Below are 26,705 nucleotides of genomic sequence, written 5' to 3'. Positions count from 1 at the left end.
GGAAACTTGTGTTTTGACAGACTGATTCCATTTTGAGTGTGGGTTTGCTATATTTTGATAGTTAGCTTATATAATAGTTTTTTTCCCTTTATTTAACAAAATAAATAATTGTTGTTTTGGCAGGAAAAAATAAGATTGTGCTAACTGTAGGCTAATGCAGGTGTGTTCGTGTAAAGAAACAAAAGTAGGCTGTTTGACCTAGGCTAAATGGAGTGTATAAGAAAAGGTACTTTTATTAATACCTGCTTGTAATCAATTATACCAAAAATGTCATTATTTAATTACAATCATAACAAGTACTACTTTGACCTGAGAATAAACTTGCCATTCCAAAAACTGCTATAATTACATGACATAGCTGTTAACTCACCTTTACAATGTAATAAACATATTTTCGACTACAATGTGACGTTTACATATCTTTCAGTATTACAACGACAAAGTAAATGAAGTCACATATGTTTCTAAATTAATTTTAGGCTAAAATAACGTCTAAAGCAACATGTAAATAACGTTAACGTTATTATATTCATCACCTGAGACATTAGCTAGTAGCCTATCTGACGACACAGAACCATGTTTTCATTAATAACCAGTTTAACCATAGCAGTTGTTATACAACTGTAGAAGCCACAATTATGTACCACTGTCTGACTAGAGTCCATGTAATGTGCTTTGAAGTCATAAACCATGTAGTATACATTTTCTAAACAAAATCCGCCATGGTGAGTTTTTGTAATAGGAAACACACAGAGGTCACAAGTTAACACGGGCACATTGTTTTGATTCGGACAGCTGCATAGTCACGCCGAGCATGAAATCGTGAATTGAGACCAACATTCTGCAAGTACCTGATAGTATAGTGAGATAGCTCAACATGTTTATCACGGTGTTCGCATGGAGCGATCGCTTTTCTACGCGCGTTCGAACCCCGTGGAAAAATGACTTTTTTTTTCTTTTCTTTTTTTTTTTAGATCATAGCAATACTTCGTCATCGTCACAAGAATACGAAAGGCATGTAACGAGCAAGTCTGCTTTTATTAGACAGCTTAATATCGCGTCAGTTTGTACTTTCCGAATCGACGAATCTGCTGCAGCGGATGACCTGAACAGGAAGTTGGTCACCAGTTAACACGGTCACCAGATAAACCGTAACACCGGCATGCAACAAGTCAGTCAGCATAGAAAATCAAAGAAGGAGAAGAAAACAAGCAGTAAGTCATTGATCTGTTCGTGCACGTATACTTTTGAGAATCCTACGTTTAGCTGATCTTGATAAATGATCATTGTCACTCATGTAAACACAACAGTTTTTCTTCCGCAATCACACGTCTGCGCTTTGTTTCCCGGCTGACCGAAAATAAACGCGACACTCGCGCCCACCGGAAATCCGATAAAATTCAACCAATCAGATGATGACTTCGACATTCCTGAAGTGTTTCCAGTTAAGTGTACCATATGCATCAGACGTTTAGCCAACGTTCCGTGGGCGTGACGTCTGAGGCTGAGACTAGTTTTCTAGTAGCTGTGCCAAACGAAATCTGAACCGAGTAGAAGTAAAAAGTCATCTGAAAAATAATTACTCAAGTAAAGTATAGATACTCGAAATTTCTACTTAAGTAATGTAACGAAGTATTTGTACTTCGTTACTTGACACCTCTGACTATACGCTACTATACAGTACAATCTACTTCCGTACCGTGATTCCCACAATGCATTGCGGCGTGACGCAACGATCCCGAGCTCTATACATTTCTATGTTAACTTCCCGAAAAAACTACACAAACATATAAAACAAACTTCTAGCGAAATACTAACACATCTTACTTGCCAATCCAAAAGAAATGTTGCAAGTTCGGAGTCGAACCTAATTTCTTTCATGTCCATCAGTTGTCTCCAGCGATGGAAAGCAGTGCCGATGTTTACTCGGGTTCGGCTCCTTTTCTTATCTGATTTTATTTGTGCTTGTATTCTATTTGTGTGGTGGTAGGGGTCTCTTGCCAAGGGCTTCAGCCATCCTTCCGCTCTCTTCCCTGAACTGAAATGTAGTAGTGGGCTGTACTTTCCACACGATTGACATCAGGTTCAAGTACGCCTACAAGCCGTGCGAGTTATTCGTGTATGGCATGTTTGGCTGGTGGTTATGTTGCCCGTATACCGCCTCCCATGGCCGAAACTGGTATTACGACACCTGTCGGGCCGTGGCTAGTAATGCTAATGCTAATTAAGGTTGATATCTCTGCAACACTATAGCTTGACATTTTTTTAATGACATCATCGCCCTTATTTCTTCTCATTCTTTTGATCTGTGTAGCTCATTTTTGGGATATTTTGACCTCAATTTTTACACATGGCCCCTTTAAATTAGGCTAGTAAAGTTGCAGGCTGGTTGTTCATAAGTAAAAACAAAAAGCCAATTAGTTAAAAAGAAATACATTAGCAATAACTGATTAAATGATAAGAGATGAGAATATATATATATATATATATATAATAGCATTAAAATTCCAATAAAAAGTTAATTATAATTAATTATAATTGGCAGTATGTACAGTTTATGCACAATATACACTTATGGAAATGTTCAAGAAAAGGGCCACACATTTTTGAAAAGTGTTTAAAGCCTTTATATAAGCCTTTGCATATAGAATTTTACACATTAATGGCCTTTTACACTTAGGTCTTCATTAGCCTACTGTAAGCCTATACTTAGAAAATAATAATGATCAAATAAAAATTCAAAATAAATGAAAAGATGACTGATTGAAATTTTTAAAATGAAGATGAATGTGTATCGACAAAGAGACTAGACTAGGCCACAGAGGTGAGCTTTAAAATGATTTCTACAGAGGTTTTGACATTTACTCTTAAACCCAGGAAACAATTGTAGATATTTTAAGCTGTAAAGATGTTTTAGGCTGCTTATGATGTTCAACCTTTTTACCTTTAGTCCAAATAAATCAAACGTTAAAATGAAAGAACACAAATTATCTCAAACTCGGCCATGTACACACTGTAAAGTTTCAGCAGTGACATACTGTATGCATTTAAATATGGGTATAAATCCCCTAAAAGTGTGTGTAAGGGGTTTGTTCTTGGAAGGCTACTTTGCAGAGTCCTCTCTTGAAGTGTTGCCATGTCCACTTATTATAAGCATCTTTGGGCATGTGGTTTGAGTTTGGCTCATAAAGTGATCAAGTTTATGGAATTATTAAAGTGAGGAAGGTGCAAGTTGCAATATGTTTTGTCTTATTCTTTAATATAAAGCATTTGGATTTATTTTGGATTATTTTGGGCTGTTGTCTTGTTTTAAATTCAATATCTGGCAATACTAATGAGACGAGGCTTGCACCTCTTTCCCTGTGATTTCGGGAAACTGAAGGCTGACTAAAGTCTTCCTTAGAATTAAATGCTAGAATGAGACAGTCTAAGTGCATTTGAAAAATACTTTATTGTAAAAACCTTTGTATTAACTGTCTTTCTATCATTTCAGTACAGGTAACGACAACCATCTGTGATCTCCCAGTGGATCACTTTATGCACAGTTTAGCATTATGGGATTAATTTACAACAAAACAAAAAATTATTGCCTTCATCTCCAAAATGAGTTATTTGTCTTGCATTACATAGTGAAATTGGATGAGATCTGTGCCGATTAATTTTCTGCTAATTCTTTTTCATGAATTGGATTATATGCAAAGGATTGTGGGTGATTGGAGGACACGAAGGATACATTTGATGCATCCTTCAAAACAAGCCGATTGAAAGACGTAAAAGAAGGTTGCGTCTAAAATTGCATACTTCCCTACTATATAGTAGGTGAAAAACCATATGTGACAAAAGTATGTCTGAATTCACAGTACTCATAAAAGAGCAGACAAAAAGTACCCGGTACAAATAGTACAACAAGTTGTAGATCGTCTACAACTCCCGGCGAGATTCTGAAGTGTGCACAAATGATTTCACCAAGTTCAACATGTTCCTGGATCGACATCTTTGTTGATCCTAGAATAACATTCCAATCAACCAATCAGATTTGAGGGACAAGTTTACAGTTTATGTTGTGTTGAATTTAGGGCAAGTTTAGACAGGACAAAAACGCATGATTAACTGTTACAAAAATAGCAAGCTTTAACCTATTTGACCCTATGAATCACCCGTAGTTCAAGCCAGGGCTGCCAGGCCTGTGGTTTTCCCCTACACCAAACATTATTTATGGCCAAAGCCACTGGAAGGCATGTCTGCAACCTTTAGACAAAAAAGCGTAACGACTAATGCTAGCGCTAGATGGTTTTATTTAATTGGATATCAATGGAGAAGAGGCTTCAGAAATGTATCTTTATATTACAAATAAAGCTTCACATTATGAGAAGGCAATTTTCAACGACCTTTGTCCTAGTCATGGGCCATGGCGAGATTAGGATCTAAAAAAAAAAAGAATCGAAAACAACAGTGAGGAATCGATTCTTGGAAGCGACTGCCATCGATTCCAGAATAAGGAACCGGACAGCCCTAACTATGTTTTTGTTTTGTTTTTTGCCCTAACTGTCATAAAAACGTTGAACTGCGGGCTCTGAGGTCACTGCCATACCACGAAGGCCTGAGGTGTCTCACGTGATCCAAGTTAGCGTCACTCTTTCTCCCATGGTATTGTAAGAGATACAGACTCTCTAATCTCCCTATAATAAGACAATCTCTGTTTGTAGCGAACCTCCTATCCAATAATCACAAAGAGCTCTGTGCTTTATTACGTCTGATAAGAAAAAGTCTCAGCTTTCAAATTCTTCCCTTTTATCACGAAATTCAAACAATAAATGCCGTTTTGACACTCTAAAATGTGATGTGAGATCGCTGTAGCGTTCAAGCAGCTGTGTGGATTCGGCGAAGCTCGAGTCAATTTTACATTTTAATTCAAGTTATAGCATGAAAAACACATGAACATCAAAAGGTATGTTGAAAGATACAGTACAACTTACTGAAATGAATCATGTGCCATCAAATCGATCCATGTTTCAACTGCGGAATGAAAGTATTCAACTCAGGAAAGTTATCCAATGTTTAGTTCGTTAGTTAGAGAGGAGCTGATTTACTGTTAGTTATGTGGCAGGATATGTTTGAATAAATTTGCCATGAAGACAAGTGTTTTTGAAAACTACCTAAACAAACATTAACATTTTTATTTGAGTGTAATTATTATATCTAAAAATAAACACCAGTTGAATACAACAGTTTGGGCTCTATTGTTAATTTTAACCTCTAATATTATAGTAATATAGCCTACCAAATAAGAGAGCTCCCTGTAATTTGCAGCAATTTTTAGGAGAGAGAAAAATCAAACTATTAGTATCATTATATCATTAACTATAGGTATCGGCAGATATCATTGTGAATAATGGGCTATCGGGAGAATTTTAGTTATTGGAGCCTCTCTAGCAGGAAACTTATCACAATTTTTTTCTTTTTTATTAACGTCTCGTGACGACTCTTGCGTACACCACCTCATCCTCCTGTTCAACGCTCTGAAAGAAAGCACAAAAGATACAAAGAGACAAATGCTTTAGCGTGTTCAGATATCTCTGTTTTTCAAGAACTGTGTTTACAATGAAATCCAAATCGCCACAAGACAAACACACACTTTTAACCACACACTTAAAACTTAATTTTCAAACACACATGCTCAAGAGAACCAGGTGATTGCCTCTTTTAACTGTAAATTATTCAGAAGTTATTAAATATTCTTCAAATATTCACATCTGGAAAACTTCCATCTTTGGATAGTTCACCCCAAAAAAATCAATTACTCACCCTCAAATTGTTCCAAACCTGTATGAATTTCCTGCCGAACACAAAAGAAGATGTTTTGAAGAATATTGGTAATCAGCCATTGACTTAAGTATTTTTCATTCCTATACTATGGAAGTCAATGGCTACCATCAACTGTCTGATTACCAACATTCTACAAAATATCTTCTTTTGTGTTCAACAGAAGAAAGAAACTCATACAGGTTTGGAACAACATGAGGGTGGGTAAAAGATGACAGAATTTTCATTTTTTGGGTGAATTATCCCCATCCCTTAGCTTAAAGTGGTTATAGCTGGGGGCTGTTCCATAAACCAAGATTAGAGTATAAGCCAGGCTTATTTCGGTTAGTCAGGCTTATTTTTGGTAGATTCGGTTTCATAAATCAAACTTAAAGTTCAAACTCAGTTACCCCGGCAACTTATGCTGGGAAACTAGCCTGGTCCAGGGCAGGCTAACTGTCAGGCTAAGCCTTAGTTGTTACACAGATCCTCTAACACTGACCAATAGGAACACAATGATATTACCACTGACACTCTCTCATACCATTATTGGACTTTATTAACCACTATTAGTCCAAAAATAAATACACAGTATACAGAAAATCAACTTAAATAAGGCTACAATGATAAATTAGACAATATAGACCTATATATATATAGATAGATAGATAGATAGGCCTAAATACAATATATATATATATATACACACACACACACATATATATATATATATATATATATATATATACACTCACCTAAAGGATTATTAGGAACACCTGTTCAATTTCTCATTAATGAAATGATCTAATCAACCAATCACATGGCAGTTGCTTCAATGCATTTAGGGGTGTGGTCCTAGTCAAGACAATCTCCTGAACTCCAAACTGAATGTCAGAATGGGAAAGAAAGGTGATTTAAGCAATTTTGAGCGTGGTATGGTTGTTGGTGCCAGACGGGCCGGTCTGAGTATTTCACAATCTGCTCAGTTACTGGGATTTTCACGCACAACCATTTCTAGGGTTTACAAAGAATGGTGTGAAAAGGGAAAAACATCCAGTATGCGGCAGTCCTGTGGGCGAAAATGCCTTGTTGATGCTAGAGGTCAGAGGAGAATGGGCCGACTGATTCAAGCTGATAGAAGAGCAACTTTGACTGAAATAACCACTCATTACAACCGAGGTATGCAGCAAAGCATTTGTGAAGCCACAACACGCACAACCTTGAGCTACAACAGCAGAAGACCCCACCGGGTACCACTCATCTCCACTACAAATAGGAAAAAGAGGCTACAATTTGCACGAGCTCACCAAAATTGGACAGTTGAAGACTGGAAAAATGTTGCCTGGTCTGATGAGTCTCGATTTCTGTTGAGACATTCAGATGGTAGAGTCAGAATTTGGCATAAACAGAATGAGAACATGGATCCATCATGCCTTGTTACCACTGTGCAGGCTGGTGGTGGTGGTGTAATGGTGTGGGTGATGTTTTCTTGGCACACTTTAGGCCCCTTAGTGCCAATTGGGCATCGTTTAAATGCCACGGCCTACCTGAGCATTGTTTCTGACCATGTCCATCCCTTTATGACCACCATGTACCCATCCTCTGATGGCTACTTCCAGCAGGATAATGCACCATGTCACAAAGCTCGAATCATTTCAAATTGGTTTCTTGAACATGACAATGAGTTCACTGTACTAAAATGGCCCCCACAGTCACCAGATCTCAACCCAATAGAGCATCTTTGGGATGTGGTGGAACGGGAGCTTCGTGCCCTGGATGTGCATCCCACAAATCTCCATCAACTGCAAGATGCTATCCTATCAATATGGGCCAACATTTCTAAAGAATGCTTTCAGCACCTTGTTGAATCAATGCCACGTAGAATTAAGGCAGTTCTGAAGGCGAAAGGGGGTCAAACACAGTATTAGTATGGTGTTCCTAATAATCCTTTAGGTGAGTGTATATACACTACAGGTTTTCTTTTTTTACTGGCTGAATGTTTTGTGCCCAAGATTTAATTAGATTGTTTTAAAGATTTATGAATACATTTCTCTCTGGTTTTGTTTGGCAGCTGTAGTACATGTTTATGATTAGAAGAACATTAGAACACAATCTAAAAAAAGCTTTGTAAAGCAGAAGTTAAAATCACAAAATTAAAAATAAATAATTACAAAAGCAGCGTATAAATTTTAACTGGTAAGATGAATCTGAGCTTAGTAATTGACAGTATATTAGCCTACATTTGATTTACCCCATTACAATAGTCCCTTTACAGTTATTGCTATCATAAAAATATACACACAGGTTTAAAATTCTAAATAAGTCAAGTCAAGTCAACTTTATTTATATAGCGCTTTTCACAATACAGATTGTATCAAAGCAGCTTCACAGGATTAAATGAAATAGTACATCAGTGTTTGTTTCTAGTTTAAAACATCCATGTTTGATAATGCTGATCAATAGTATTGTTGATTGATTAATTAAATTAAGTATCCCCAACTGAGCAAGCCAAAGGCAACAGTGGCAAGGAACCGAAAAAACTCCATCAGGTGACCTAATGGAGAAAAAAAAAACCTTGGGAGAACCCAGGCTCAGTCGGGGGCCAGTTCTCCTCTGGCGTTTATGAAGTAAAGACCGGATTTTACTGTAAGATTAAAAATATTATATAAATGCCTGGCTGAAGAGATGCGTCTTTAATCTAGTTTTAAACTGGGAGAGCGAGTCTGAGCAACGAACAGTATCCGGAAGACTATTCCAGAGTTTTGGTGCTAAATGTGAAAATGCTCTCCCTCCTTTAGTTGATCTAGATATCCTAGGTATGACCAAAAGCCTCGAATTTAGTGATCTTAAAGGTCCCATGACATGAAATTTTCACTTTCTGAGGTTTTTTAACATTAATATGAGTTCCCCTAGCCTGTATATGGTCCCCAAGTTTCTAGAAATTTCAATCGGTGTAAATCGAGCTTTTGCTATCTTTCTCTGCCTTTGAGAAAATGGAAGCTCAATCGCGCTGATCTTGAATCTCCTCCTTATGACGTTATAAGGAGGAATGTTACCTCCCCTTTCTCTGCTTTGCCCGCCCAGGCGCCCAGAGAATATTTTCCGCCCATGAGAAAATAAGCTAGGAAGTAGGAACGCGCGCGCGCGATTTTAATTTGTCTACGAGAGATAACATGGCTTTTGAGCGAGCGAAGCATAACAATTGCTCAATAATTGGATGTACAAATGAACACCGAAGCGTCAATACAGAGCTGGGCTTGCTGAACGTCTGAAACTAAAGTCTGGATCACTGTCTTTGGCTCAGCTACACACCTCGGACAAGTAAGTCAACTAATGATATACAAGTGTGTTGCTTTACTGTTTATGGTTACCTAGATTGTTGAATGGGTAGAAGTAGAATGTGGCTGTAACATTAGCTATGCAGCTATGCAGTTTATGTGTGTGAATACACACACTGCAACGCGAGTGTGGAACACTTCTTTGTTATTTGGATAACCGTTTTCCTGTTGGTTATATGGCGCGCGCGATATCCGCATTTCAAGATCGCAGAGCTTGATGTAATTGTAATAAGATAAATACAGACGTTACAGATCTCTCATGAAAAGGCAACAGTAGGTTCGCGTTAGCTACATGATAATAACTGTAAACCATCCGAATAAAGTACCGTATCCAGACATAATATTTTAAACTAACCATTCGGACACGTCCTGCTGGAGCCGCTGAGTTGCAACTTATTCATCCGTTGCTTCTCCATCCGGATCAGATTCTGGGTCAAACTGAAATGCTTGAAAGACTGCGTGTCTTCGTGCCATTGCTATATCCAACGTAAACATGCACGCCACTGTACCGTTGCGCAAGATGGTCAAGGCCACACCCACCCTCCACCTTGCGCCGCCTTTCTCCTCCTTATTAGTATTTAAAGCTACAGACACCGAAACGGCCCGTCTGAAGGAAGCTCATTCTGGGACTGGCTTGTAGTGGCTATAATTCTGCACCGAGGCTGAATTTTTGGAAAGAGATTTCAGATACAGTACTAGGGACCACTAAGGCCTATATTAAAGCCTACAAAAAGTAGCATGTCATGGGACCTTTAAAGAGCGTGATGGATTATAGGGCGATAGAAGATCCGTTAAATAGACTGGAGCTAAGCCGTTTAGGGCTTTATAAGTCAGTAGCAATACCTTGTAATTAATACGGAACTTTATAGGTAACCAATGCAGTGATGATAAAATTGGTGTTATATGGTCAAATTTTCTTGATCTAGTAAGAACTCTAGCGGCGGCATTTTGGACTAACTGTAGCTTGTTTATTGAGGATGCAGGACAACCAGCCAATAAAGCATTACAGTAATCTAATCTCGAGGTCATGAACGCATGAACTAACTTTTCTGCATCAGAAACAGAGAGCATATTACGTAGCTTAGCAATGTTTCTGAGGTGGAAAAAGGCAGTTTTTGTAACATATGAAATATGATTTTCAAAAGACAGGTTACAATCTAATATAACACCCAGGTCTTTTACAGTAGAGGATAAAGTAACGGGACATCCTACTATGTTAAAGTTGTATTGTAAGAGGTTTTGTGGGCGGTTTTTTGAACCGATAAGTAGTACCTCTGTCTTGTCTGGATTTAATAAAAGAAAATTGCGCGTCATCCAATCTTTTATATCTTTAACACACTCTGTCAATTTGGATAATTTAGCGTTTTCATCCGGCCGTGATGAAATATATATTTGAGTGTCATCAGCATAACAATGGAAACTAATTCCATGTTTCCTTATAATATTTCCAAGTGGCAGCATATATATTGAGAATAATAGAGGGCCTAACACAGATCCTTGCGGCACTCCATAGTTTACTGGAGTTATGATCGATTTTTCTCCATTTAAATAGACAAAATGGTATCGGTCAGATAGGTATGATCTGAACCAGCTTAGTGCTTGTCCTTGAACACCGGTATAATTTTGTAGTCGATCTAAGAGTATTGTATGATCTATAGTATCGAACGCAGCACTAAGATCAAGTAAAACTAATATTGAGATACAGCCTTTGTCAGAAGCTAAGAGTAAATCATTTGTGATTTTATCGAGCGCAGTTTCAGTGCTATGATGCGGCCTGAACCCAGACTGAAACTTTTCATAGATGTCATTTTCTTGTAAGAAAGAGCCTAGTTGGGCGGACACAACTTTTTCTAGTATTTTGGACATGAAAGGAAGATTTGAAATGGGTCTATAATTTGCTAGATTATTTGGGTCTAATTGTGGTTTCTTAATGAGAGGTTTTATAACTGCCAGTTTAAATGTTTTTGGAACATGACCTAAAGTTAAAGATGAGTTAATAATATTGAGGAGAGGCTCTTCCACTACAGGTAACACTTCTTTCAGTAGTTTAGTTGGTATAGGATCTAATAAACATGTTGTTGTTTTAGAGGAAGTGATAAGTTTATTTAACTCTATTTGTTCTATAGTTGTAAAGCACTGTAATTGTTCTTGCGGGGTGATAATCGAGGCTGAATTATAAGGCGCGATTGAGGATTGAACGTTTACAATTGTGGTTCTGATGTTTTCTATTTTCTCAGTGAAAAATTTCATGAAATCATTACTACTAAACTGTAACGGAATATTTTGTTCAGGTGACGCTTGTTTAGTTGTTAGTCTAGCCACGGTGTTAAATAAAAACCTAGGATTGTTTTGGTTATTTTCTATTAGTTTGCGGAGGTGCTCAGCCCTGGCCGCTTTTAGGGCCTTTTTATAACGTGACGTACTGTCTTTCCAAGCGATTCTAAAAACCTCTAAATTAGTTTGTTTCCATTTACGCTCTAAATTACGAGTTTCTCTCTTTAGAACACGCGTAGTATTGTTGTACCATGGTACTTTAATTTTCTCTCTGACCTTTTTTAGTCTCATAGGTGCAACAATATTCAATTTTCCAGAGAGAATGGTGCTCATAGTGCTGGTTAGTTCCTCTAGTTCATCTGTTTGTTTAGGTTCAGACAGCAGCTGAGACAGATCCGATAAGCAATTTGAAAAATTATCTATGGTGGATGGAAGGATTGTTCTGCCTAATCGATAACGCGGCGCAGCATGATATATTACAGGGGTACGTAATATGCAAGTTACCATGTAATGGTCAGTGACATCATCACTTTGTGGAATGATATCTATATCGGTTGGATCGGTTCCAAGTGATATAATTAAATCGAGTGTATGATTAAAACGATGAGTTGGTCCGGTAACGTTTTGCTTAGCCCCAAAGGAGTTTAATAAATCGATAAACGCAGCCCCTAACGCATCATTTTGATTATCTACGTGTATGTTAAAATCTCCAACAATTAATGCATTATCGACATTGACCAATAGGTCTGAGAGAAAATCTGCAAATTCTTTTAGGAAATCAGCGTAAGGCCCTGGCGGTCTATATACGGTAGCCAAGGCTAAAGATAATAGGGATGTTTTTCTAGCGTCTAAGAGCGTAACATTTAGTACAAGTACTTCAAATGAAATAAACTTATAACCCGTTTTCTGAGTAACACTAAGAAAATCTCTATAGATTGTTGCAATACCGCCGCCACGACCAATCAGACGGGGCTCATGTTTGTAGGAGTATCCTGATGGAGTAGACTCATTTAGACCGAAATAATCATTTGGTTTAAGCCAGGTTTCAGTAAGGCAAAGTACATCGAAGCTATTATCTGTGACTATTTCATTTACAATAACTGCCTTAGGTGTGAGTGATCTAATGTTTAAAAGACCTAGCTTTAGAAATTGTTTTTGTTTACTAATAGCAACATTTTCTGTTTTAATAACAATTAGATTTTTCCTAGATCCTGCAGTAGATTTATTATTTGATCTCACTAAACGAGGAATAGACACAATTTCTATGCAATGTTCTACACTAGTATTTATATCAGTTAATTTGGTGCAGCAGAGACTATGATTTGGACTTTTGGTTACTAGTCAAAAGGTATTTAACATTTTGGAGATGTTATCTGACAGAAGATCCGATCCGAATCTGTTTGGGTGTAAGCCATCAGCACGGTAAAGCCTAGGACGCTCCCAAAACAGATTCCAATTATTTACAAAGAGCAGTTTCTGCTCATTGCACCATGATATTAACCATTCATTTAGTGCGAATAATCTGCTAAACTTTTCATTGCCTAGTCGGTACGTGGGAAGCGGTCCTGACACAATAATCGTTATATCAGGCGATGTGCTGCGTACCGTATCGATCAGATTCCTGAAGTCTTTCTTCAGAACCTCCGTCTGGCGCAGCCTGATGTCGGCCCCTCCCGCGTGCAGGACCACGGTTCCGACGCGCTCGTTCAGAATCTCGGGGACGCGAGCAGCGATTTCAGAAACACGAGCACCAGGAAAGCAGTGACTGTGCACCTTATTTTTACCTAATGTAGCGTGTACGTGTCGAACGATGGAATCACCGATGATCACAGCATCGCGTTCTGTTTCGCGAAGAGGGGAGAAGCGGTTTTGTGTAGATAACTCGAAAACCGGGAGGGTCGGAGAGGGTCTTGGTCTAGACCTGACTCGTGTCTTCCGCTGCGGAAATATCCAGGCTTCGTGATGGCGTGTTGGAGCCGGAGTGAACAAGATCATGGCTGGTCGTGACCTCGACGCTCGGGACTGATGCTGAGTAACGCACGGAGTAGACGAGGTCAGCGGGTTAGTAACATTAATCTCTGATTTGTGAGCATCGGCGGCGGCGGCGCGAGATGATTCAAGAGCTAATCGCCGGTCTATTAGCTCGGCTTGTCTCGCTAAAAGGTCGTGGATCTGTTTCTCAACAGCTTCCAGCTCAGACTGCACCGCGTGCAGCTCAAATGTGTCCTCACCTGCACCAAAAGGTAGACTACTTACATCTGATATATTCGCCATTTTAACAGGTGAACAATAAGTTAGCAACGACGCTACCAGTGATGCTATCAATATTAATACTAATTTCTGACTAACGTCTTAGATATAATCCGTCTTTTAGCGGTACGGGTGTAGAGTAGACGCACGATAGGCGAAAAAATAAATAAATAAATGTTTGTAAGTGTGTGTTGAGAAGACGCGTTCAGCCGTGATCCACGGACGTAACCTATAAGAGTATCCAGCGTTGGATCACTAACAGGCTTGAGACGCGTCTGCTCAACAGTCCGTGTTGTAACTATGAGGTTTGAGCAGTAGTGCTTCTCGGTGAGGAAAAGTAGAAGATGTTTGTTGTAAGTAAGTTTAAAGAGTAAAATCAAGAATTATAAATCAAATCGATGGAGCTCCAAAGACAACAACGCGTTCAGACGCGACGCATGCGCATTCGACAACCTAATGTTGGCACATCTAATGTCCAAATAACAAATATTTTAGTGTATATACATACAGTACATATATGTGTACTTTATTATGTCTTTCAATTCAAACACATTTAACACAATTATACAAATTGACAGTTCCTTTAAAGACATCATATTTTCCCCCAATAAATATTCCTTATTTTTCCTTCTACTTTTTTTACTTTTGTGATAATACCCATCAACACATAGCCTAAAAACACACATGATTAGAACAATAACCAAAAAGTACATAGACACTTTTACATATGATTTAAGGGGGAAAAGACAAAAAAACAATAAATAAATAGTAATAAAAATTTAACATTAACATTTATATCAAACTCCTATAATGACACATAATTCCTAATAGTTATTCAAGTAATATTATTTGAATATCAAATATTCAATAAATAAGTAAATAAATAAAATAACAAATAACTAGAAATAAAAGGGAGGGAGGGTTATATAAAAATGTAGTTAATAATATATATTCCTTTATTTTATGGAATATTCTTTGATTTTAGAGTTGCACATATCTTTTCAAAATGTATACATTTGCTCTTAATTTCATGTTAACCTCTCCATAGTGTACTTTAGAAACTAAATCAAACCACTCATTTAAAACTGGGGATTCTTGCTTTCTCAAAAAAAATATTGCATTAAAAGCTGTAATTCTCAGCTTTCTAAATAAGTATACGTCATCTTTATTAAGTAGCATAGGTCCTATACCCAAAACTATATTTTGTATCGCTATATATTTAGTTTCTTAAAATCTTCCCTGACTTAGGCTACTTCACTGAAGTACTTCTGTTCGCTAGAAGTTTACTGCAACTTATCCAACATCCTAAAGATACATTATTATAATTAGAAGATATTTCTAGTGTTATAAAATATCGCATATTAATTTTCCGAATTTTCCGATTTTAAGAATTATTGCGCTCCTATTTGGCGCGCATGCGTGCAGCAGCGCTCGTTCAATATGAAAATTAGCAGCAAAAAGGATACATTTGCATGACTTTCGAACATTTACAGATGGAGAATATAACTGTAAAATGTAAGTTTTGAACTGAGGGGGGGGGAAACATGTCACAAACGCATAAAACAGCACAAAATATACGCTGTTTGATGGTGGATCGATTTGATCCACGATCGACCTCTAGGGCTGCTTAAAGGAGTCATAATGTAGAAATGTCACTTTTCCACGAGAATCAATGTATGTTATGATTGCATAATGATTGTACACTGGCCGGGAAGCCGATATTTAAAAGTGAAGCGTTTGTTTACCTCAGGGTTTGTAAAATAGGCCACGTGCACGCGCACGAAAAAACGAGATTTTGATTTCTTCCCCTTCTTGACGTCAAGACGGGGGAGGATATACCAAATATGGACACCGCAAACCTATGCCGCGGGAAGCCCGCCCCTCTCCCCCTCAGATTCAGTTTAGTCGACTCGAGAAAGATGGAGAAACCGAGTGTAGCCTACATCTGAGATGCTCTTTGGGTGACTGCCACAAACAACATGCAAATGTGTTATATCTACCAAAAACGGACGAAACTATCAGGGAACAGTGGAGGAAATTCATTTTTAATGACGCTGTCCCAACAACTCTTTCAAGTGGCGTATCGTTAGGTGTGTGTGCTAAACATTTTACACCGGAATCATTTACAAATTTGGGGCAAAATCAGGCGAACTTGGCCTCGAAGCTCCGTTTGGGAAAAGGTGCCATCCCAACCATCAGGGACTTGCCAGAAATTGAAAAGGTAAGACTGTGTTTGTATTGCTCTACTGTGGTTAACAAATAGCAGCTAACTGCTAATGCGGCTATTGAGGTAAACACGGGGAATGAACTCTACACGAATGCTAGCCACATCTTTCCACTTTGTTTTACACTAGCATCTACAGTAGTGACGGTACAGGAGTCCACGCTCAGTGGCTAAAACTGTTTAAATGCAAGTATAACATCACGTTGCATGTCTAAAGAAGAAAAATATTGAATGTCTAAATAACCACAACGTAAAACAAGGCAAAAACACCACATGATAGTAAAAATCTCAAAACCACTGTAAGCTGATAAAAAAACAAACAAACTACATCTCCGTTAATGTAATCTACATTAAATAAAAGGTAAATTTATGTGGGAGAAAATAGCAACACACGTTTTTGCTCGTTACTGATGTTAATGTATGTCTCAGTCAAAATGATTGTCTTTACCATTCAGAGACATCTTGATGTAGAACGTCCTTCCATCGACTCTACATCTTCACTTTCCAGCTCTGGTTCAGAGTCCGGCTCAAACATGTACGGTTGAATCCCATAGTTCGCGGCCGGGTCGAGTTCATTGACACTTTGCGGTTTGCGCCATGATTTCAGTTTGTAATGATATGCTAAAGAGTTACCTGCGGTGTCAACCCCCCTCCTTCCTGCAACCAATCAACGCGCCCCTCATTTGCATTATTATAATGACCGTCCACGACAGCCAAAACATCGCATCAGATCTCGCGAGACAATAATGCCTTTAGAAATAAGGGTCTGAGGGGCTCTGTGTTGATTTTTTTTCCACTTTTCTTTTTTAGAAGTGCCTGAAAGACTATAATAGAGCATTGGGTACTGTAATAATCCCTTGATATGTTGCAAAAGAATTCAATGTCCAGTCTTTTTATGTTCTTTCAACTTTTTACTGAGACTATTAATTAACTCGTTTACAACTATTCAGCAGCCACGCTATACACACACTTTACTTCCTTCTTCCCTGCGTTTCTCATACGTCATCAGTCACGTCACATACTCAGACATAACTAATCATTCTATTACATCTCCCCCTTTCAGTCTATTGTTTGCCTTATAACAAAACAAATGCTTCATTGTTACTTCAAACATACTTGTAACATTTAGGCAAAACATTTCCTTCCATATGTAGAACATACAGTCTCAAATGAACCCATTTTAACTTGGGTTTACTGTAACCTTTTCTCATAACATTTCTCGAAGTATCTATGCTATCTCTATGCTATGTGTTTTCTCTTATCTTTCCTTCCTCATTTACAGGTCCAGGACTTGTGGTGGTCTGCTAATCCGGCCAGACCTGGTTCGTATCAGTCCGTCAGGAGATGGATTTGTTCCACATTGTTCTGGAACATTTGGTGTTTTGACAGCACTCAGTGATGTTTGTATTACGGTCTCATGCTGTGGGGTATTTACAGATGTTGTTATTGGTGTTTTCCCCACTGGCACTTCCTGTAGGTGGCGCCTGTTTCGGCGTAACATACCGCCTTGCTCTGTCTCCAACAGATATGATCGTGGTGTGACACTCCCCTTCATCACAGTTGCCTTTGTCAGCCAGGATTTTTGGGTGTCCACTTTGGTAAGGACCTGATTCCCTGGATATAAGACAGGTAGGTTTTTCACACCATGACGCCGGTTGTAGTAGTAAGCTTGTTCCTTTTTCTTGGCTGCATCATTTCTCTCAATGACTTTTTTGTTTGGCCATTTGGGTAACAGATTACTATCAAGGGTGGGTAAGGTGGTCCGAATTTTCCGACCCATCAAGAGTTCTGCTGGACTGGCACCTGTACTACTGCATGGAGTGGATCTGTAACACATAAGCGCCAGGAGGGGGTCTTTTTGCTTTAAAATTCTTTTGGCTATTTGTACAGCTCTTTCAGCATGCCCATTTCCTTGTGGGTGATGTGGGCTGGAGGTTATGTGTTTGAAATCTAGCTCACAAGCCAGTTCTCTGAACACCGCACTGGTGAATTGTGGCCCGTTATCACTGACCACCTCTTCAGCTATACCATAGCGGGCAAAGGTGGCTTTCAGTTTTCTCACTACCTGTGTACTGGTAGTTGTTGGCATGTGTAGTACCTCTAGAAACCGTGAGTAGTAGTCTGAAATGACAAGGTAGCTCTGTTTGTTGTGTTCACACAGATCAATTCCAATCCTCTTCCATGGCCTTTCGGGAAGTAGCGTGGAAATTAGTGGTTCTCTGGGCTGAGCTCTTCTCATTTCTTGGCAGGACTGGCATGACGAGACTTTAAGCTTAATTTGGGACGATATACCGGGCCACCACACTGATGTGTTTGCTCTTTCACGGCATTTGCTCAGACCCTGGTGCCCATCGTGTATGCGATCTAAGATCTCCGCCCTCAGTTTTCTAGGTATGATCATTCTGTTGCCCCTAGTGACGATTCCCTCTAGGGTTGAAAGTTCATTTCTCACGGGGAAAAAATCTCTGGCCACTGGATGCACCCTGGCTATGTGTTCAGGCCAACCTGACCGAATATATGTGATTACCTTTTGCAGGCTTTCATCTTCGGCAGTGCTAGACCGGATGATGTCCATCTTTTGCTTTGAAGCCGGCATGCTGTCAATAATGGACGCCACATAGCACTCCACATCTGAGTGGGTGTCACTACAGTCCTGTAAATCGTCTGAAGGGCTCCTGGACAGAGCATCGGCTACTATGAGAGTTTTCCCGGGTGCATATTCTGCAGTAGGGTTGAATCTCATCAATCGCATCAGCAGCCTCTGGCAACGAAGTGGAACCACGTCTAGGTCTTTGGCATTTATTAGTGGCACCAATGGCTTGTGATCACTGATTAGCTTGAACTCATTTAGACCATACAAGTATTTTTCAAATCTTTCGCACGACCAGACAGCGGCCAGACACTCTTTTTCTATTTGAGCGTATCTGGTTTCAGCCTCGCTCAGTCGTCTGGAGCAATAAGCCACTGGTTTCCAGTCCTTGTCATGTTGCTGCATCAGTACACCACCGATTCCATAGCTGCTTGCATCTGCTGACACCATGGTTGGTTTTCTCGCATCATAAAATGCTAAGGTAGGTGAGGACATGAGGAGTCCTTTAATCTCCTGCAAAGCTGCTTGTTGGGCTGGACCCCATGTCCATGTTGATTTGACCTTCAGCAAATCGTAGAGCGGCCGTCCCACATCTGCTAGGTTGGGGATGTACTTTCCCAGGTAATTGATCATTCCGAGAACTCTTTTTAACCCCTGGGCGTTATCAGGTGGAGGCAGTTTGTTAATAGCCGATACCTTTGCCGGGTCCGCCCGTATCCCGTCCGCACTAATTTCATGGCCCAGGAAGTTTAGCTTCTCTTGCCTCATCCTACATTTCCCCGTGTTTAACCTCAGGCCAGCTGATTGTAGTCGTTCCATCACCGACTGTAGTCGTTGGTCATGCTCCGCCACGTCCCTTCCGTGGATGATAATGTCATCCATGTAAACATCCACTCCCTCCAGGCCTTCTAGAGTTTCCATCATTTTCCTTTGGAAAATTTCCGGAGCGCTGGAAATTCCAAAGGGAAGACGTTTGAAACAGTACCTGGCGAATGGAGTAATGAAGGTTGTCAGTCTCTGGCTATCTTTATCCAGTGGTATTTGCCAGAACCCTGCAGCTGCATCCAGTGTGGAGAACACCCTTGCCCCATTCAGTTTAGCTGTGATCTCCTCTGCTGTAGGTAAGACAAACCTCTCCCTTTTGACAGCTTTATTTAGCTTCCTGAGGTCGACACATATACGCACCTGTCCAGACTTTTTAGGAGCTGGCACTATTGGTGCACACCACTCTGTGGGCTCCGTTACTTTCTCTATTACGCCTTCGGCTTCCATCCTGTTCAGTTCCTCCTTCACAGGTGTCATGAGGGGAATTGGGATCCTGCGCGCCGCATATACTGCATAGGGCTGTGCGTTTTCTTGTAACGCAATCTTCACTGGCTGTGTTTTTAGTAAGCCAACCTCCATTACAGCACTGTTCACCTCCAGAATTCTCTTCACCAGCCCCATCTGTTCAGCTACGGTTCGACTAAGTAGGTTACTAGGGGTCTCTCCTCTGATAACATACACTTTAAATGAGTACCGGTTATTTTTTAACTCTGTATGTGCTGTAAACTGACCAATGCAGTCTAGACGGCCACCTGGGCTATTCAGTACAGTCTTAGCAGTGAGCAGTGTTTCCTCAGGCTTGAGCATTCTGAATGCTTTTTCAGTCATAATGCACACATCAGCACCGGTGTCTATTTTAAAGTTAACCGGTGTACTGCCAATCTCTAATTGTACAGTCCATTCATTGCATGAAGTTGTGCTATTAACTGAACCCAGAAAGTGGTAACTATACTCTCCACAGTCTCTTACTTCACTCACCACTTTGCTCTTGCACATCTTTTCCCAGTGTCCCATTTTCCTGCATCTGTTGCATGAGGATTTCAACGCTGGACAGTCAGATTTTTTGTGCATCCCTTTTCCACATCTGCCGCATATTTTCTCTCTTTCATTTTCTGTGGCATGTTGTTTAAACTTTGGCCGTGGAGCGTGTTGCTTCCGATGTGTGTATCGTTTATGTGCTACCTCTTGAACAGCGCACGCAGCAGCTTCTCCTTGCGCGCTAACTTGTGCTTTCACTTCCTCCGATTGGCGGGTTTCTTGAACCGTCATCTCGAGTGTGAGATTTGAAATCAGCTGTAACTTGCGCGACAGCTCCTTGTCCTGAATTCCAACCACGATTCGGTCCCTAATGTGTTCGTCACGAGTGGCCCCAAACTCGCAATGCTCTGACAGTTCATAAAGGGAGCGGATAAAAGATTCCGCTCTCTCTTCAGGACGTTGAACGCGCTGATAGAAGCATGCTCTTTCGTGTATTACGTTGCGCTTTGGTATGAAATACGAATCAAACTTGCCGAGCACTAGTTCGTAATCTTCGTCATCTCCCTCCTCTTCGAAGGTGAATGAACTGAAAATATTCTCAGCTTCGCCTCCCAGGGCATAGATAAGGGTGCTTACTTGTACACTGCCGTCCTCTAAATCCAGTTTAGTCGCCGTTCTGTAACGCGTGAACCGCTTTTTCCAGTCAGTCCATTCCGCTGGTCTCTCGAAGCAAAAGCTTTCAGGTGGGTTAAACTTCGCCATCCCGACGATCGGCACTCTGACACCATGTAATAATCCCTTGATATGTTGCAAAAGAATTCAATGTCCAGTCTTTTTATGTTCTTTCAACTTTTTACTGAGACTATTAATTAACTCGTTTACAACTATTCAGCAGCCACGCTATACACACACTTTACTTCCTTCTTCCCTGCGTTTCTCATACGTCATCAGTCACGTCACATACTCAGACATAACTAATCATTCTATTACAGGTACCAAAGTTAAAACAACATTATGACTCCTTTAAGAAACGCGTGCACACGCAATTATCTAGACTAGATAAACCTGGATCAAATTAGTGAGATTGCGTGAGCTTCAATTACCTTTTATGGAACCACTTTAGCCCCAACTCATTTGTTAGGCTCATTCAAGTCCGGTTTTGGAGTTTAATCCCCGCTTTTCTAAGCGTCTTTTATGGAACAGCCCCCAGGTCAAGCCAGGAGACTAGCTGAACATCATCTTATTGTTGGAACACTGACGTAAATCAGCTGAGACCAGCAAACCATCATTATTTTTTTCAGCAGGGTGTAGATCATTGGTTCAACAATGAGTCAAAGAATAATAAAATAAAATGGCATGATGACAACATCAGCAACAGAGAAGTTAAACTATAGAGCAGGGGCCTATACCATGAAGCCGGTTTAGGTGGCCTGGTATGTTTCAGTTTAGTTTGTGCCAACCCTGGGCACCATGAAAGTGGTTTGGCTTTTAGCAGTGTTCATTGCCACATTAACTCACGCTTCACGGCTAACCTGGTGCGGGGCAGGTTATGTTCCCGGTAAGAGGTTGCAGACCGAACTTGGACCAATCAGCTGTGAGCAAAGTGACACATGACTGATCTGATAAAGTCACTCCACCTGTGTCTACTCCAAATTAAAGATCACTACATAGCAAATGATTTTTAAAGACAAAATCTTCTGGCTTTTAGTAAAGCTTATTTAGAATAATAAATTTGGATGATTTAGATATTATTTATGTAATTATTATACCCTTAATCGATCACACATACAATTTTAGTTCATCAATTATTATTATGCAGAGTTTAAATGAATAAATATATAAAGTTTATATAAATACGTTTTATAATCAATAGATAAAGCTATAAAATGACGACATGTGAGCTTATGTTCAATTCTCTATATCTATATCAACTGTATAAACTAACTTCACAACTTTTACTTGCACTGATATATACTAGCGAGACTTTTTCTTTTAGTAGTCCTCTTTCATAGACAGCTGTTCTCTTCTTGCTGTGTACATTTGTTTAAATTCTTAATATTTTAATACTTTTATTTAATAAGTGAATTTCGCTGCTTCTCTCGCGAGAAATGAATTTCAGTGAGTTTTGAATGAGTTTCACTATTTATAAGCATGAGATTGGCTGTTCGCTATATGTATATGATGTCACACCTAAACTCCAAATATAACAAATATAAAACTTTCAAATATAACACAAATTTATCATGCTGGAATTAGACCACAGACTTCAGTAAAGCACTTTTTTGTTTTGTAGAGTATTTTTAGCTTTTTTTTCCCTTTCATGTCACTGTTATGACAGCAGTCCAATATCCCTCTCTACTGAACATTATAATGCAGCTCATTTTAATTTACCACATTTCTGGTCTGTATAAAAGCCTACATATAATAAGTAACATAAATAAAAAGCAATATTATTTGAAGGTTGGAATATTCACACTCTTTCTCTCTGACAGACACACCAACAATGTCTTTACAGTTTTTGTTTTGTTTTGTTTTTTGTTCAGGAAGTCCAGTTTCCTGTGGAACTGTTGAGCTACAGCATTTATAACGGTAAAGAGTATTGAGTTATATGAAGCCTTATTTTTTTTTCTTCAGAAATAACACTATTTGTGTTGCTCTCTCTTAATCTTGTCCCTAAATTAAATGCCATTTATATTTTTGTTTCAATGGCTTCACACTACCTAAACTAAGGTTTATTCAGATTGTGGCATATAACACGCCTGAATGCTGCAAAACGCTCAGTGGAATTTCCTTATATAAGACAGCAATTAGTTTTTAGTTCTGATAGAATATAGTTTATCACTACTATACGTACCTGTCTATAGTTGTTTGATGTCAGTGGTGCTGGTTTAATAGCAAGCTAACTACATCTAACCATAGACCTGTTAAAGTAGCCTACATATTGCAGTTTTTTTTTTTTTTTTTCTAAATGAATATAACCTTGTATGAAAATACCATATGAAAAGTTAATGCAGGATTTAAAATGTTTTACAAGACATGAGGGCACAAATTTAGTGATAAAAGTGACAGTTTCCTTGACCGTTAAAAATTGTTGCTTCTTTTTTTAACATCGCGTCATGTTACCCGGTATCACGACAAGACGTGAAATAATCACGTTGGTCCCCTTTGGAAAACGTGTAGATGTCACAGTTTAACGCCCTCAAACGTGAATCTTACACCTACCCTCAAACGTGAATCTTACACGTACCATTATCCCGGGACGTTTGCTAATCCTACCCCAATCTAATCATAACCATTTCTTAATGTTGGACGTTCAAAAATGTCATGTTTACACGACGAAAACGTTCGTCTAGAAACACGTAACAAAAAATACACGGCCATAAATGTTGCGTTAAGGCGATACAAACGATCGTGTCTTTAAATAACATGACAAAAAACTTCGCGTTTAGACGTACAAAACGTTCGCGTTTACACGGATCAAAAAGACGCCAAATGCTTCCGCCAAAAAAATAATATTTAATATTTGTTTGTATTATTATTGTTCGTGGCAATGGTGTATAAGTGTATTGTTATTTATTATAATATTTATTTTAATAATAATTATTATTTACATTTATCAGAGAGGGGCACAATACATTTTGAGACAAAAGCCCCCCCCCCCCCCATCTATAAATTTATAGATTATAAATGTAAGATCCCTTAACTCTACTCCCACACCTAAACATACCCATTTTATGGACAATATTAAAATGATAAAACGTATGGACAGATATGTGTATGAAAATGGCTTTTTTATGAAAAATATGTAGTACAAGTACAAGTAGTAGTACAAGTACAAACTGTGCGTGTTAATGCGTCCAAATTTCACACGTTGCATATAATAGGTATTGTCCCCAACGGCGTTCCATACATTTCAAATGTGAATGTGCATGACGCAAGCTGTGACGAAGCATTATTATTTAATAATAAATATTATAATAAATAACAATACACTAATACACCATTGCCACGAACAATAATAATACAAACAAATATTAAATATAATTTTTTTGGCGAAAGCATTTGGCGGAGGTGAAGTGGCAGTAGACATGCACTTTTATGATGGATAGATGCACTTTTATGATGGATAGATGCACTTTTATGATGGACAGATGCTCTTTTATGATGGATAGATGCACTTATGATGGACAGATGCACTTTTATGATGGATAGATGCACTTTTATGATGGACAGATGCACTTTTATGATGGATAGATGCACTTTAATGATGGATAGACGCACTTTTATAATGGATAGATGCACTTTTATGATGGATAGATGCACTTTTATGATGGATAGATGCACTTTTATGATGGACAGATGCACTTTTATGATGGATAGACACACTTTTATAATGGATAGACGCACTTATGGATAGATGCACTTTTATGATGGATAGACGCACTTATGATGGACAGATGCACTTTTATGATGGATAGATGCACTTATGATGGATAGATGCACTTTTATGATGGACAGATGCTCTTTTATGATGGATAGATGCACTTATGATGGACAGATGCACTTTTATGATGGATAGATGCACTTTTATGATGGACAGATGCACTTTTATGATAGATAGATGCACTTTAATGATGGATAGACGCACTTTTATAATGGATAGATGCACTTTTATGATGGATAGATGCACTTTTATGATGGATAGACGCACTTATATGATGGACAGATGCACTTTTATGATGGATAGACGCACTTTTATAATGGATAGATGCACTTTTATGATGGATAGATGCACTTATATGATGGACAGATGCACTTTTATGATGGATAGACGCACTTTTATGATAGGTAGACGCACTTTTATGATGGACAGATGAACTTTTATGATGGATAGACGCACTTTTATGATGGATAGACGCACTTTTATGATTGACATGCACTTTTATGATGGATAGATGCACTTTTATGATGGATAGATGCACTTTTATGATGGATAGATGCACTTTTATGATGGACAGATGCACTTTTATGATGGATAGATGCACTTTTATGATGGATAGATGCACTTTTATGATGGACAGATGCACTTTTATGATGGATAGACGCACTTTTATGATGGATAGACGCAGTTTTATGATTGACATGCACTTTTATGATGGATAGATGCACTTTTATGATGGATAGATGCACTTTTATGATGGACAGATGCACTTTTATGATGGATAGATGCACTTTGATGAAAAATATACCCATTGACTGTCATTATAAAGCTTGGAAGAGCCACGACACTTTTTAATATAACTCTGATTGTATTCTTCTGAAAGAAGAAAGTAATATACACCTAGGATGACGTCAGGGTGAGTAAATCATGGGCTGATTTTCCTTTTTGGGTGAACTATCCCTAGGACCATAGACATAAAATACAAATAGGACTACCAAATTGCCTATCACAGTTTTTGGCAAGTAAATCATGTGATGTGACACATCCTATTGACCCTGTTCAAATTTCTGGGTTTCTCAGAAGTGTAAGGCATCATAGTTGGGTTAACTTCTATAGCAGTGAATGAAAGACTACATTAAATATATATTTTGTGTTCCAATTTGCTCAAATAGCAAAAGAAAAACGCCACAACAGTGTTTTCACAACTTTCAAAAAGAGTAAGAAAATAGATAATGGCAGTCGGAAGAGAGAAAGTTGTCAACTTTGTCACAGCCGCGCTATTAGAAACACCCTCACAGCAGCGTTAACTAGTTTTTGTGTAAATAATACAAATATAATGGTATATGCCTAATTATATTTTATTATAAAAGTATGTGGCAACATGTACGTTAAAAGCGCATCTTCTGCACTAAACAATAATATTGCAATATTCTAGACTCTTACATGTACCTAATGCCACACTTACACTACAGAAGACTGTAAAAAATATATTTTTGTATTTTCAAATTACAAATTACTTGTATTTTAATTAAATACTTTTTGATGTATTTGTGCCCATCTCTGGTTAAAGGTTGTCAGAAGAACTGCTTCATGCTACATAGGATGCCGTTGCTAGGGGTTGGCAACCAAATGTAGTAGAATACAGCATGCTGAAACACTAGAGAACAGCGACAACAGCGGTGACTCTGAAACAGCTAAACAAATTGTATAAACATTATTACAGAAATTAGTTATCACCCTGAATTGTAATCTGTTTGTCTGTTTCGTTTTTTGTTTTGTTTTTTGTTTTTTGGTACAAATTGCTACTTAATGTAACAGTTTTAATCAGTAAATACTTTTAAACCTACTCCACACATGACTCCTGTGTGTTTTAGTCTTTCAGCATTTAGTTGTCAGTAGGCTACCTTTGTCTCACACTCCAAACACCAGGATTGAACACTAACCAGCCTAACCCAAAATCCTCAAATCCCTTTTTTTTATTTC

General features: G+C 38.7%; 1 protein-coding gene across 3 annotated transcripts in view; it reads left to right on the top strand.

Annotated features, from left to right (window-relative positions):
* Positions 1-26,705, top strand: part of LOC307169790 (uncharacterized protein) — a 98,022-nt gene that overhangs the window by 67,037 nt on the left and 4,280 nt on the right. For 2 of the 3 annotated variants that reach the window (XM_079890612.1, XM_079890613.1), the window contains exon 5: positions 22,825-22,870. The exons of the other annotated variant lie outside the window; for it this stretch is intronic. In XM_079890612.1, coding sequence (XP_079746738.1) covers positions 22,825-22,868 — 44 coding nt within the window. In that variant the 3' untranslated portion in view covers positions 22,869-22,870. The remainder of the gene's footprint in view (positions 1-22,824; positions 22,871-26,705) is intronic. 3 annotated transcript variants of the gene reach the window in all.

The sequence above is a fragment of the Squalius cephalus genome, assembly GCF_949319135.1.
Source record: "Squalius cephalus genome assembly, chromosome: 13".
NCBI classification, from domain to species: Eukaryota; Metazoa; Chordata; class Actinopteri; order Cypriniformes; family Leuciscidae; genus Squalius; species Squalius cephalus.
This window is presented reverse-complemented; position numbering and strand designations above follow the sequence as displayed.